Source organism: Saimiri boliviensis, chromosome 5 (assembly GCF_048565385.1).
Source record: "Saimiri boliviensis isolate mSaiBol1 chromosome 5, mSaiBol1.pri, whole genome shotgun sequence".
Classification (NCBI taxonomy): Eukaryota; Metazoa; Chordata; class Mammalia; order Primates; family Cebidae; genus Saimiri; species Saimiri boliviensis.
Window position 1 is genome coordinate 554,917 of NC_133453.1, and position 14,331 is coordinate 569,247.

A 14,331-nucleotide genomic window follows, 5' to 3' on the forward strand; every position below is an offset into this window, starting at 1 on the left:
GGGCCACGTGGGCTGCTGTGTCCCTGGTACCGAGTCCTCATCACAGCACGCAGGGACTGCAGCCCAGTCCCCCTTGGAACTTCCCTGCGGCTGACTCCTGGGCTATGCTTGACACACCGGAAGGAGAACAGAGCAGGCAGAGGAGTGTGCAGGTGGCTGGGCAGATGTTTTTAATCAAACGTGTGTGAACAAAGCAGTCGCCCATCTACTTCCCGTGAGAAGGAATGTTGGGCACTAATTAATTAGAGGACCCCACCCTCCCGGGGCACGGGGGGACTTTGGTTTCTGCTTCTCCAGAGGTACATGGCGAACAGGCGTGGCTTCTGCCAGACTCTTGTGTAGCTGTGACCTGCGGGCCAGGCCCCTGGGGCTGCCATTTGGTTCACCAGAGGGAAGGTTGGCACAGCTGTGCCACACTTGTCTGAGAGGGTCCTGGCAGTGGGTGTGCGGGCGCATGGCAGGGCCTGCTTTCCAGCGCTTGCTCTAGGCCCGTCCTCAGCAGGCACCCTGCTCGGGGGGGGAGAGGGCAGGGTGTGCCCAGGCTTTGGTCTGATGCCCAGAGCAGTGCTCACACCCTGTCTGTGTCTTTGAGCCAGGGGCCTGCGGCTTGAGCGGCTGAGCTCGAGACCTGCACATTTTTCCCAGGGCCCCAGATGGCTGCTGGCATGCACTAGGGCTTGAGGAGAGGTGAAGCCCCTCCAAGATGCCACACGAGGCCCACCCACACTGTGATGCCAGTGGGGATCCAATGCCAGCGGCCATAGCCCCTTCCCATCTGTCGAGAAGCCTCGGGACAGTGGCCGCCTCTGTGTCCTTCCGTTCTTGGTAGTTGTGTGCAAACCCGGGCAGGTTGTCATTCCTTCTCCCCGACCGTCCCCTCCATCCCTGAGGAGGTTTGGGGGCTGCCCTGCACGATGCTCCCGGTCGAGCTGCTGGCCCCCTCGATCACCTCCATCCACCTGGAGGAGAGGGCGGCCATCAGAGCAGTGAGTGGCCTTGTGCGCAGACACTGTCCCAAGAACAACCCAGGATACGGGACAAGCAGGACAAAAGAGTTAAAAACCTGGGGCCAGGCACAGTGGCTCACGCCTGTAATCCCAACACTTTAGGAGGCCAAGGCGGGTGGATCACTTGAGGTCAGGAGTTTGAGACCAGCCTGGCCAACATGGTGAAACCCCATCGCTACTAAAAATACAAAAATCAGCTGGGTGTGGTGGCTCACGCGTGTAGTCTCGGCCACCCGGGAGGCTGAGGCAGGAGAATCGCTTGAACCCTGGAGGCGCAGGTTGCAGTGAGCCGAGATTGCGCCACTGCACTCCAGCCTGGGAGACAGAGTGAGACTCCATCTCAGAAAAAAAGAAAGAAAATCTGGGGCATTGCTCAGGCCTTCCTTCCCAGGATCCAGAAGATTGGCCTCCAACACCATGATGAGTGCAAACAGGGGAGCTGGGGAGACACCCATGTTCCTTGGGGCCCCAGTCAGGCCTGGCTAGCTGACCAGGGCCACCTCCTGCAAAATTACCTTTCAAATGTGTACTTGCTCTCAGCCCGGAAGAAGTAGACGTGGGATTTGAACTGGAGCTTGAAAACATAGTCTTTGTGTATGCCATCGGCCTCCCTGGGGACACTAACGCTGTAGCCCAGCAGCGGGAGGCTGGCCAGTGGGTAGTCGTCCTGGAAGACAGCACAGGGACATGGGTTCCAGGGACTGGGTTGCAGCAGGGAGGGCCCATTCCTCTGCTCCTTGCAGCATGGTGGCACGTACAGATGCAGGGGAGCCAACTTCCCTGTTCCCACAGCATGGGGTGTGGGAGGACAGAACCCAAATACAGAAGGGACACAGCTGAGCAGGGCGAGTAGCCACCAGCGTCACCTGCATCTGGCTCCAGGGAAGCCCTGCCTGGTACCTGATGAGTTTTGTAGAAGAACAAACAGAAGTTGGTGAAGACGACCCAGAGCTTCTGCCAGCCATGGCTGTTTTTGAACTTTCTTAGCAGATATCCTGAGAGCTGGTTCTGTCAATGAAGGAAAAGCACAAGTGCCTCAACCAGGACCCCAGCCCCATCTGCCGGGGCCTGTGGGAGTGCGCTCGCTCCCCAAGACTAACCACCTGCGGGGTTTCTCCGGTGCCGGAGGCACCGGGAGGGGTGCCATGGGGGATGACACTGTGAGGAGTCTCTGCTGTGACTCACCCCCCTGTCTTTGGAGGCACTGTGTTTGGGAGGGCTTTTCTCAGCTCCCCACATACCGGCTCCGGGCCCCAAGGACACACCCTGCCTGCTGGACGTGGTTGGACATCAGACCTGAAACACTCCTCAAAGAGGATTTGAGTGGATGAGGGGGACTTTCCATACCAACTTCTACCAGGGGGAGAGTAGGAGGCAGCTCTCTGGTGCCAACCCTGCCTACTGGTACCGTCCTGAGGACCCCTCCTCAGCAGCCAAGTGTAGAGAAGCTGGGAAGCTTCCGGGTGCGCTGAGGAGTGCTCACAAGGCTGTACCTTGACCGCTGCACTGTGGTCCGCCCTGGACACGCTGGTGTTCCGGTACCAGCACACGTGCACTGTGGTGTTGGCCCGGTGCTGGCCTGGCCCTTCCAGGGAGCTGCGGGCGCCCCGAGCGTCCTCTTCTGACTCCTGCTCCAGAGGTACCTCGTTTGGGGATCCTGGGGAGAAGTCAGCAGTGTCTAACACGGGGGACCCCCTGTGGCCTTTGCTTACCATATATTTCTACCCCTTGGGCTCCTCTGGGGTTGCCCTGGGAAATGGGGAGCCCTTGATGCTAGACCAGCTGCTGGCAGAGAACAAAACCACACCCAGATGCTTCTGCCACAGCAGCCCGATTAACTCCTCCTCCCGCCCGGGCATGAGGCGTAGCCTGGAACGTTCCTTGTGGAAGGAAGGGGCTTGTGTGGAAGCTTAGCGGGCCAATAGTGACGAAGGAAAACAATTTCCATAAAAAGCCACTTTAGGTCAGAGGGGTCTCCTGGGAGGTCGTGGCTGGCACTCACTGGGGGGACGAGTGTACACGGCGCTGCCGGGCAGGGCAGGGGCTGTGTCACCACCACTCTTGGCTGCTTGGATCGCGGCGTTCAGGTCCAGCATCCACTTCTCCTTCTCCAGCCGAGTGCTGCGGGGAGGGTGAGGCTCAGTGGCTCTGCTCTCCTTGGTGTGGGGCCCCGGCCCTCGGGAGGGCGAGCCGTCGGGGCACCTGTTCGCCCACTTTCTGCTCTGCCCCGCTTGGGTGGAGAGGACTGTGGGAAATGTGTCCCCTCCAGCGAGAACAGCAGGGAGGAGGACCGAGAGGGCCCTGCACCAGCCTGACCCCAGGTGCTGTGACAGGGCTGGGAGGCGGGGCAGGGTCCCGGTGCTGCTGCAGGGCGTCTGCAGAGGCGTGTCTTCCCGAAACAACGTTCTCTGCGTCTCTGATGCTGACACGCAAGATGGGCCCTGGTTCATCATTAAGTGGACACTTCCTGGGGGGAGTTGAGTGCCCTGTGCTCTCGGATGCTGGCCAGGGCACTGCAGAGTCACAGCGGAGGCTCCTCACAGAGCACATTGTGGTGCTGGTGACCACGCAGGGCCCCTGCATCCCGGCCACCAAATGAGCTCACAGTGTCGTTCCTGTGTTGATCTGATTTGGCAAGGAGGGAGCTGCTTCTGTCTCATGCAAGTCTGTACCCCACTGGGACGGGGAGGCAGGGTTCTGGGCTGGGTGTAGCCACCCTGCTGGGGTTTTGACCACTAGCTGTTGGCACTTCTTGACTCAAGGGTTGGGAAGCGCGTGTGCCCTGGGACACCACAGGAACCTGCCCACTCACCCACCCTGCCTTTGGAGGCACTGTGAACCAGAGGGCAGAGGGAGTAGCTCCACAGCTCTGGGGCCTCCACTTGTAGGGGGTCCTCAGGGTCGGCAGGCAGCCCTGCCCCTACAGGGGCGAGGATGCCCCCTTGGTTGCGTAACTTGGAAACAGCTCAGAGTCAAAGGGGGCACAACCCCACGAGGCTCCATGATGTCTCAGAGGACTCAGAGGCTAGCGGGAAGGAAGTCCCCACCCCTCCTTCCGCAGCTGCTCAGGACGGAGACGTAGAAGACCCTTACCTGGCTGCCACCACGATTGTCTTCTGAGCTGCATAGATGGTGAAACAGTGTGGAACGGACCACTCATTCTCAGTTTCTTCCACCTGTGGATGGGAGAAAAGGTCCAAGTCTTGTGACCGGGAAGGAACTGACAGCCCAAGCCTGAGCATGACACAAGGTGACTGCTGGCAACGCTAGTAGGGGCTTGTCCAGTGCCGTCTAAGTGCACAGAGACTCTACAAGCAGCCAAGGAGGACACTGGCATCCCTGCGCCATGGCAGCTGCACCCCAGGGGGTGAGCCATGGGCCAGAGGGCACCCAGCTACTCACCGGGGGGTCCAGTACTATTAGCTGAAAATTAAGCAAAGGAAAAAATGTTGAGCATTGTCATTATCAAAAAGGGAGTTAGACAATTCATTTATGAACCAAAGATCACAACTTAAAAGGGCTAGATCCAAAGAAAACGCATTGGGGATTAATTTCAGTTCTAAGTGGTTAGATGAAATGATTCCAAAATAAAATACGACCAAATCCAATCTAAAAGCACATACAGGAATTTTCCCATGACCAAGTAAGGTGGTTTTGGGAATGCAAGGATGGTTCAGTATTAGAAAGCTGATTGAATGTTCATCCTATCAGAAGTCAAAGAGAAAAAGGGCGATCAATTCTCTACATGCTGAAAATGCCTTTGCCAAAATCCGAGGTGTTATTTCTGATCATACCTCTTAGAAACCAAAGGAAACTGTGCTAATGTGATCAAGACCATCTTTTCAAGCCGAGAGCCGCCATCCTTCCCTTAACAGTCAAACGAGGGCCAGCTGTCTGTCCCCAGGACCAGCCAGTTACCGACTACTCCACAAAATGGACAGCTTCCCTGTGCAGAGCCTGATACGCCAGCCAAGCCTCTGGACATCAAAAACCCCACTCAACGTAAGCAACGGCAGACAAAGCACTGTCCAGATAGCCCTCCCTAAGTTAGCATCTACATTTAATGCAATTTCAACTGAAATCTCCATGATTCTTTTGGAAAGAGTTTGTCCAGTGACTTAAAAGATCACTTGGAAGAAGTAAATGCTTGAGAACAGCAAATAACGTTTTTTTAAAAGGAGGCAGAATAAGGGATTGAATGTTGTCACCCAGACAGTGACCATCTCACATGACGCCACTAATCAGAGAGAGTGGACTGTGGTGGGCAGACGGTAATGGAGCAGAAAGCCCAAAAAGAACTTAAGTGCAAAGACAAAAGCTTCCATTTGATAAAAGAGTCTTTGAGATCAGTGAGGAAATGAAGGATTCAACAAACAATGGGGAGAAATGTTACATCCCAATCTCATATCTATCAAAACAGATCCTAGGCAGATGAATTAAATGAGAAAAATGAAACCACCGAAAGGTGCCAATATAATACTGGCATGGGGAAGAACGTCCTGAGCCCAGACGGAGGATAGAAACCCTCAAGGAACAGACGGCCAAAGCTGACAGGCAGATCCTGCTTCCTCAACTTTACGATGGTGTGAAAGTGATAAGCATTCATAGAAACAACTTCAAGTGGCCACACCACCGTTCTGTATTTTACTTTCAGTATAGTATTCAATCAGTTATGTGAGATAGTCAACACTTTGTAATAAAATAGGCTCATGTTAGATGATTTTACCCAACTGTAAGATAATGTATGTTCCGAGCACATTTAGAGTAGGCTAGGCTAAGCTATGATATCAGATAGGTTAAGTATATTTAATGCTTTTTTCTTTTCCTTTCTTTTTGAGACAGAGTCTTGCTGTGTCCCTCAGGCTGGAGTGCAGTGGCGTGATCTTGGCTGACTGCAACCTCCGTCTCCCAGGTTCAAGCGATTCTCCTGCCTCGGCCTCCCAAGTAGCTGGGACTACAGGTGCCTGCCACCACACCCAGCTGATTTTTGTATTTTTAATAGAGACGAGGTTTCACCATGTTGGGCAGGCTGGTCTCAACTCCTGACCTCGGGTGATTCAGCCACCTCAGCCTCCCAAAGTGCTGGGATGAGAGGTATGAGCCACCGTGCACTGTTAAATGCATTTTTTACTATAATATTTTCCTCTTACAATGGGTTTATCAGGGCATAGCCCCCTCATAAGTTGAGGAATGTCTGTAGACATAAATGTTTCAATTCATTCCTTCAACAAGCATTTGCTGTGTCCCCCAAATGTGGCAGATGCCATTAGAGTAAGAGAAACAGCCGACCAAGATGGAGTTTAAATTTTACAAGGTGAAACCAAACTGCTGACAGAGTAAGAAGGCAATTACTAGCTGGGAAAATAATTTGTGACTTAACAGGGTGGTGAACATTTTCACCATAGAAAGATTTCACAACTGTGTACAAAAACTCTCACTGCTGAGTGCGACAATAATGAAGGAGGGTTTCTTTTAGAGACGGGGTCTCACTCTGTCACCGAGGCTGCAGTGCAGTGGTGTGATCATGGCTGACTGCAGCCTTGACCTCTTGGGCTTAAGTGATTGTCTCACCTCAGCCTCCCAAGCAGCTGGGACTACAGGCACATGCCACTATGCTGAGCTAATTTAAAAAAAATTTTTTAGAGATGATATTTCACCATGTTCCCCAGGCTGGTTTCAAACTCTCAGCTTCAAGCAATCCTATTGCCTTGACCTCCTAAAGTGTTGGCATTACAGGCATGAACCACTGTGGGCCTGGCCAGTGATGACTGACTTCTATCTTACACTTCCAATTATTTTTTTCTATAATAAAGGTGTAATTTGTAAAGCATACTTTAAAACACATGGGGTCTGCTTCCAGTGGTGGCAGACGAGCTAATTCAAACTGACTTCCTCTTGCTGAGAGCCTGAAAAATGGAATTAAATTGTACAAACACCCGTCTGAGGGTTTTGGTGCTCACTGTCAGGAGGAGGCAGTGCAGAGGGATGGGAGTGGACAAGACCCGTGAAGAAAGAACAGGGAAGGAGGACCCCAGGGAGGGAGGACCTTAAGGAAGGACCACCCCAGCGAGGGAGGACCCCAGGGAGGAAGGGAGGACCCCTGGAAGGGAAGATCCTAGGGAAGGAGGACCCCAGGGAGGGAGGGCCCCAGGAAGGGAAGATCATAGGGAGGGAAGATCCCAGGGAGGGAGGACTCCAGGGAGGGAATATCCTAGGGAAGGAGGACCCCAGGGAAGGAAGATTACGGGGAGGGAAGACCACAGGGAGTGAGGAAAGTCCTTGGGGAGGGAGGGAGGACCCCAGGGAGGGAAGATCACTGAGAGGGAGGGAAGATCACTGAGAGGGAGGGAAGATCACTGAGAGGGAGGGAAGATCACTGAGAGGGAGGGCCACCTGCAGCATTGTAGTCACCAAAGCAAAGAAGCCAAGAGGGATAGGGCGGAGCTGGGGATTAGAGCCCCTGTCCACGGACCCCTGAGCAGAAGGCCTGGCAGGGCCATGGGGGGAGACAGTCACTGTGATGAGCTGTCCTGGACTGATGGCACATCCTTATGGCAAGTCCTGGACTTGACTACCTGTCTGTACCATTCCAGGCCTAGTACGGGACACACTCAGAGCAAGTGGACAGAGCCTCTAGAGCTGCATAAAATTCTCCCCATGACCTGAAAACAATACTTCCATCAACCACAAAAGGCACCAACCCCAAAGGACAAGGTTGATAAACTGGATCACGCTAAAATGAGGAGTCTCTGCTCCCATCCCAGGCCTGTGCCTACATGGGACATAGGGGTGGTGTCGACGTCACACAGGTGGCGCGGCCTGAGGAAGACAGTGACTGCGGCAGAGGCTGACTCTGAGCTTGCAGGGAGCAGGCCTTGTCCTGCCAGGTGCTGACAGAGACCACAGGCTGAGCCCAAGGTTCCCTGGAAGGGAGCCAGGGGCTGGAGACAGGGCAGTGTGAGCATCGTCAAGGACCATGACCACGAGGGTCAGAAACAACCAAGAAACGCCCAGCAGGTGCTCCCCGTGCGGCCGTTCAGTGGGCGCTGTCAGCCTGGCTGTGTTAGGGCTTGCCTCTGCGGGGGGTGGGGGGCACAGCCCGGCACCACGAGGAAAGCCCAGGCGGGGTACAAGGGTACTCACCAGCATGCCTCGGAGCGGGAGGAGGCCCCGGATCCGGAAGTGGCTGGTCCCTGCGAGTCCTTTGCTTGTATACAGCAACATGTCTGAGAACTGAGAGTCAGCGAGCTTTACATACACGGACTTCACAAGCAGTGTCTCAATAGACCAGCTTGACTCCTGCTCATCATGTTGACAGCAGGCCTGTTCAGCTTGCTGGAGATTTTTTGGCAAAAATGGGACTTTTTTTTTTTTTGAGACGGAGTTTCGCTCTCGTTACCCAGGCTGGAATGCAATGGCACAATCTCGGCTCACTGCAACCTCCGCCTCCTGGGTTCAGGCAATTCTCCTGCCTCAGCCTCCCGAGTAGCAGGGATTACAGGCACGCGCCACCATGCCCAGCTAATTTTTTGTATTTTTAGTAGAGACGGGGTTTCACCATGTTGACCAGGATGGTCTCGATCTCTTGACCTCGTGATCCACCCGCCTTGGCCTCCCAAAGTGCTGGGATTACAGGCTTGAGCCACCGCGCCCGGCCGTTTTTTTTTTTTTTTTTTTTTTTGAGACAGAGTTTCGCTCTTGTTACCCAGGCTGGAGTGCAATGGCGCGATCTCGGCTCACCACAACCTCCGCCTCCTGGGTTCAGGCAATTCTCCTGCCTCAGCCTCCTGAGTAGCTGGAATGACAGGCACACGCCACCATGCGCAGCTAATTTTTGTATTTTTAGTAGAGATGGGGGTTTCACCATGTTGACCAGGATGGTCTTGATCTCTTGACCTCGTGATCCACCCGCCTCGGCCTCCCAAAGTGCTGGGATTACAGGCATGAGCCTCCACGCCCGGCCCAAAAATGGGACTTTTATTCATTCATTTGGTCATTTTTGACCAGGGGCAGGAAGTAGCCACAGGAACCAGTGGATCTACTGGGTTGACTCCCAGCCAGCCTCGCTGAGAAGCTGGAGGCAGTGAGGAATTCTGGCTGGTGCTGACTCAGTTACCTCCTCATCCACATGGTTCAGGATGGAACCCACTAACGGGTGGGAAGAAGGACATGCTGGGAGGGGCTTCTGGGCCAGCAGTGACATTATCCCGACTGGCCATTGGGCCGACAGTAGCACCTTCTTGCAGCCACATATATGTGGACTTTCCAATCTTTTGGCTTCTGTTCGTCCCAAAGCCAGGTGCCCAGAACCTGGAATGAGGAAGGAGGCGGCCCCGGGGTAGGTAGAGGGGCTGTCCTCTGCTTCTTCCCACTCGGTGACCCTCCCCTGGCCCCATCTGACTCCGCCGCTACCCACCTGGACCAAAGCCTCCAGGTGCTAAAGTACATAGAGGCCAAGGGGCTGCAGCTGCACTCCGTGTCCCTAACAGAACTGCTGCCCATCCCCCTCGGGGGAAGTACAGCTGGAGTGGGGAGAGATCCTACCAGAAAGAACATCCTCTGCTGCAGGCCCTTCTTGGTGAGCTTGTGAAGGCAGCCCTCACGGATGAACTCCTGAAAGAGACAGAGACAGAGGCCCCTTTGACCTGTCTGAGGGCAGATGGCGAACGCTCGCTGGCTGGGCTGAGGGTCAGGGGCGACCTTGAGGCCACCTCCCAGTGGGGCTCCTCCACCCTCAGCAGTGCCCTTGGTCACCGGGTCCCGTCTCAGTGCCAACAAATTCAGTTCCCAGACTATCTACTGAGCCCTGGATCCCTTTACCAAGAGGTAAAGCCCAGGGTATTGCTCTTGCTGAGGAGAAGCCTCTGGAAGTTTCAGCCACAAAGATGTCGTTTGAGATCAGCTTTGAAAACTGGACAGGAGCAGGTTTGGGAACAGGAGGAGGAAATGAGGGTCCTCCCAGGTATTTGAATTAGCCCCCACCCCCACCCTCAGGCTTGATAAGAAAAAAGAATCCTGCCAGTGTCAGACACCTGCGTAGATAGGCTAAGTGACAGTCCTGGGAGCCCCTCAAATCCCCAACCTGGGCTTCTCTGGAGCTCTTCCACCATCTGTTTCTTTCAGACAAACAGGAGGAGGGGCGGGTGCCTAGAGAATGTGCCGGGGCCGGCCAGTGTGAGCAGCACCAGCGTGTCGTGTGAAGGCTCAAGGAAGAACACAGGACACAGATGACCCTCACGGACACGCAGGATGGAAAACCAGCCCGAACAGAGACGTCCACCCACACAGTGAGGAAGGCGGTCGCATGGATGTGTTTGCACAACTGGATGGGGCCGGTAACTAAGCTTGTGGCTCTCACTCCAAACCTGCCTCCCAGCCTTGCTCTGAGAGGCCACAAGGACACGACAGGGAGCCCTGGAGACCCCACGCTGAGGTCCCTGTGAGCTGCTGGCAGCTACTTGGCCCTGGAAGTGGCAGTTCCTTCCAGCCACAGGCAGCATCATCACCCTTGGAGACCACAGCACTGGCTGAGCAGCAGCCCCTCTCCAGAGCCCCTCCCTGGCTGTGCGTCCCAGATCCACGGGGTGCCTTCTCCTCTGTGCACTCGCCCCGCTGCCAGCTGTGGGCCTCAGCGGCATGGGCCTCTGACCAAGCTGTCAGGTTTGTTCCCAGCCCTAGGGTGGTACCTGTGGCCACGGTTCTGCCACATCCCTGACACTTCACAGTTCTTTTTACCCTTTGGCACCTCATCAACGTTATGCCTGGTTAGGAATCAATCCTTGCTATTACATCTTCTGCTCAAATAATTGGCATGGTTTCTGTCTGTTGACTGACACACATATTTAACTTAGGAAGACCAGAAATCCTGAGCTATACAGACGTGACTTTAGAGATTTTGGTTAATAATAACAAATTATTATTTGAATTTGCACAGCATCTACTTCGTGCAGGGACCAGGGCTGAGCAGCTGACAGATCCCTTGTTCATCCTCAGACCTCCTGCCTCAGAGAGGGCGCACAGGAGGAGTGGAGAGCCGAGTCTCACACGTGGCTCAAGATCCCACACCGTGGCCACTGTCCTACGTAGCTGCTCTCATCTGTCGCTTTAGTGACAGTTCCCTGGGCTACCATCCATAAGACCTTGCGCAGAGATGACTGGGAGAAAAATGGTGTGTGATAGGAGCCCTGCTTCCAGGAGTTCGTGGCCAGCAGCAGCAGCAGCTGAAAGCTCTGCAGCCCAGGAGAGAAATAGTGGTGGTCCCGGCACCCGACCCAAGCGCAGACCTCCCAGGTGGATAGGGTCCTGTATATTCCAGGATAGTTCACTTCTGCAAGCCTGCAGTTCACACTTTCAATACCTTCTTCTAACAAAGCTAGCACAGAGCACGATTCATACACATCCTTCTATGTACATGTGTGTGCTGAGACAGGAAACACCTCCATGTAATTTTTAATTTTTTTATGTTGAGTATTGAGTTCAAAGCAGGAAGCACCGGTGACAGAACGTTACTGGCTCAACAGACATATAGACCATAGACTCAAGCGTCCAGAAATAAATCCATGCATCTACAGTCCATTGATTTTTTTCTTTTTTGAGCTAGGGTCTTACTCTGTCACCCAGGCTGGAACACAGTGGCACAATCACGGCTCTCTCTAGCCTTGACATCCTGGGCTCAAGCAATCTACTTGTCGTAGCCTCCTGGGTAGCTGGGGCCACAGGTGCATACCACCATGCCAGGCAATTTTTTTTTTTTTTTTTTTTTTTTTGGTAGAGACAGGATATCACTATGTTGCCCAGGCTAGTCTCAATCTCCTGGTTTCAAGTGATCCTTCTGCCTTGACCTCCCAAAGTGCTGAAATTACAGGCTTGAGCCCCTATTCCCAGCCCCCAGTGATGTTCTAAAAGGGTGACAAGACAGACAATTCAATAAATGGTGCCGGGAAAACTGGACATCCACAGGCAGAGGAGTGAAGCTGGGCCCCACCTTCCTCTGTGCACAACAGCTAACCGAGAACGGATCAGAGATCCCAGTGCAGCAGGTGAAACACAAGACGCAGAAGAAAGACACAGAGGGGTGAATCTTCATACCCTGGATTAAGTTTTTTCTTTTTTTCATAATACACAATTTTATTTGCTATTTTTAGGGGAAACTTAGGCATTAAATTGTAAGTTGATAAAATATCATATAAAAGTGTAAGTATCCCCTTAGAATAAATTTTAGTGAATTAAGTCTTAATATCTTCACATTTCCAAAACCACAAGCCTATCTATTATATCAAGGTCAAAAGTCAAACAATGCTATGCAGCCCGCAGCTCCCCGGAGAGTACATCCCGGCCCACAGTGGCTGCCTTCCTCCCGCACTCTCTGGGGAGGGCAGGGTCATCCTGTGGCTAGGTCTGCCCTCTAGAAAGGCTTTTATAAATGGTCTAAGCCAATCATTTAACAGCATACGAGAGACCTTACAAAAAGGAGAAGGTAAGTCCTAATGCTGGAGAACTTGGTTAATCAGGTTATTGGCAACGACCACGGTGAGGCGTAGGCAAGAAGTCTCCCGAAGCATTAGAAAGCAGCGTCAGAGCCTCTGGGCGGCATGCGGCAGCTGGCGGTCACTCTGCACAGTGCCCCTGGGGAAGCCGGAGTGCCAGAAACAAAGAGCTTGGACGCTTCCCTGCACACCAGGTCCCCAGAACCAGCTGAGAAAGGTCTGTTTTCAAAGCATGTGGGCAGTGGTCTCTAAAGGAATCCCAGCAGCTCCCATGTCACGTGGGCAGAACCGGTGCAGGATGACTGAAGCCCCAAACATCCCAGAAACGGGGAAGGCTGCATAGTTATACCGAGAAAATGAGAGAGCAGTGAGAGAAAGGCATTTGTGATGCTCCATAAACATCCCGAATTTTCACTGGGACCCAGGCCTTCAGCTCCAGAAGCCAGCAGACAGGCCTCCAGCTCAACTTCTATGCCAGGTGTGACAAGGCACTGACGGTCACCAGCTCCCCCGTAGGCCCGTGATGGGGGGCAGGGCAACACTGCTCTCTCATGCTAACAGGTTGGACAGATGAGTATGGACGCAGCAAGCCTTGTGGGCGTTTCCGGAAACACTGGGGAGTCCATCCACACTGAGGAGGAGCACAAAGTTCTCTCATCCGGAAAATACCGCAGCCAGATGGGGTCAAGGTCGTGTCGGAAGGAGGCCCGGCTTCAAAACAGCGCCAGGAAGCAGTGATGACGCAGAAGCCGCCTTTGTCAGGAGCTCTGTGAGGTTCAGAGCAACCAGTGAGCCCACCTGGGAGGCAGAGCGGACTCCCGATGGAGACCAGGGCCTGGCAGCCGGACCAGAGGCCATGCCATGCTGGACGCTGACGAGGCCGTGGCTGCTTCCTGCAGCGGAGCCCAGGCTGCCTTCACAGACTGTATGTAGCACCCAGAACGCTGCCCTTCACGTGACCTTCAGGGGCTGAGTGGAGTGACTGGGAGCATCCGCCTGTCTCCGGCCCCCCAAGAGATGGCGCTCACCCTGCCGCCGTGTTCCTCCCCTTGGGGACACCTGGCCTTGGACAGCCGGGCCTGTCTCTCAACACCCACCTCAGAGGCAAAAAAGGAGTCACACCCCGATCTCCAGAAAAATGATCAAAAGCAGGTTCCTTCTAACAGCCGAGCTTCCTGGACACGGCAGCTCATTGCATCTCGGGAAAGTAAGTCAGTTTTTCAGCTGTCAATACTGTGGCCCTCACATCCTTGAACCTCATTCTTGCAAAATCCTGGCCTTCTTGCTGGGCTTGCCATACGGGGTGTTGCAAAGCTCCCTGCACCCCACACGGGGAACTTGGCCCGGTCTGCATTCCCGTAGTTGTAAGAGGAGCCAGAGCTGCCCAGCTGTTCGAACTTCAGCCGTCAGACGTGCTGGGCACCGCCTGTGTGAGCCCCTCTGGGCACTGAAGCACACGGGACACATGCTTCATGGGCACCTGTGAGTTTGTGCTCTCCTCTCTCATTTTGTCCTTTACAATTTTTGTTAATGCAGTGATACTGTAAAATGCTGCTTTTTCCAACACTCCTTCCTCCGCAACATCTTTGTTAATCACCATCTTGCCATGTCTCAGGTGGTTCAGTGCAGGCCCAAAATAGGTGGCGTCTTTGCCTATTAAATGGGCAAAGATTTCCTCCTTGTCAGGGTTAGCCTGGCGCACGCAGTACAGGAAGGATTTCAGCTCCTGGCATAGCGTCTGCCAGGTGGTAAGGAAGTAGGTGCCACCAACGCTGAGCCAGACCCATCTGGACATACTGCCGGGTGCCGGGCAGAGGAGCTCTGAGCCCTGCACTGCA

The 14,331-nt window shown here is 54.1% G+C and overlaps 1 protein-coding gene across 11 annotated transcripts in view; it reads right to left on the reverse strand.

Moving 5' to 3' along the window:
• Window positions 1-153: 153 nt before the first annotated feature.
• Window positions 154-14,331, reverse strand: part of FARP2 (FERM, ARH/RhoGEF and pleckstrin domain protein 2) — a 145,325-nt gene continuing 131,147 nt past the window's right edge. For 7 of the 11 annotated variants that reach the window (XM_074398714.1, XM_074398712.1, XM_074398711.1 and 4 more), the window contains 6 exons: window positions 9,552-9,620; window positions 8,151-8,240; window positions 4,101-4,183; window positions 3,010-3,128; window positions 2,501-2,664; window positions 867-2,015 (listed from right to left, as the gene is read on the reverse strand). In XM_074398714.1, coding sequence (XP_074254815.1) covers window positions 1,128-2,015; window positions 2,501-2,664; window positions 3,010-3,128; window positions 4,101-4,183; window positions 8,151-8,240; window positions 9,552-9,620 — 1,413 coding nt within the window. In that variant the 3' untranslated portion in view covers window positions 867-1,127. Of the gene's footprint in view, window positions 2,016-2,500; window positions 2,665-3,009; window positions 3,129-4,100; window positions 4,431-8,150; window positions 8,241-9,551; window positions 14,147-14,331 lie in introns of those variants that run through there. The other 4 variants (XM_039469883.2, XM_074398718.1, XM_074398719.1 and 1 more) reach the window with 4 other exon arrangements.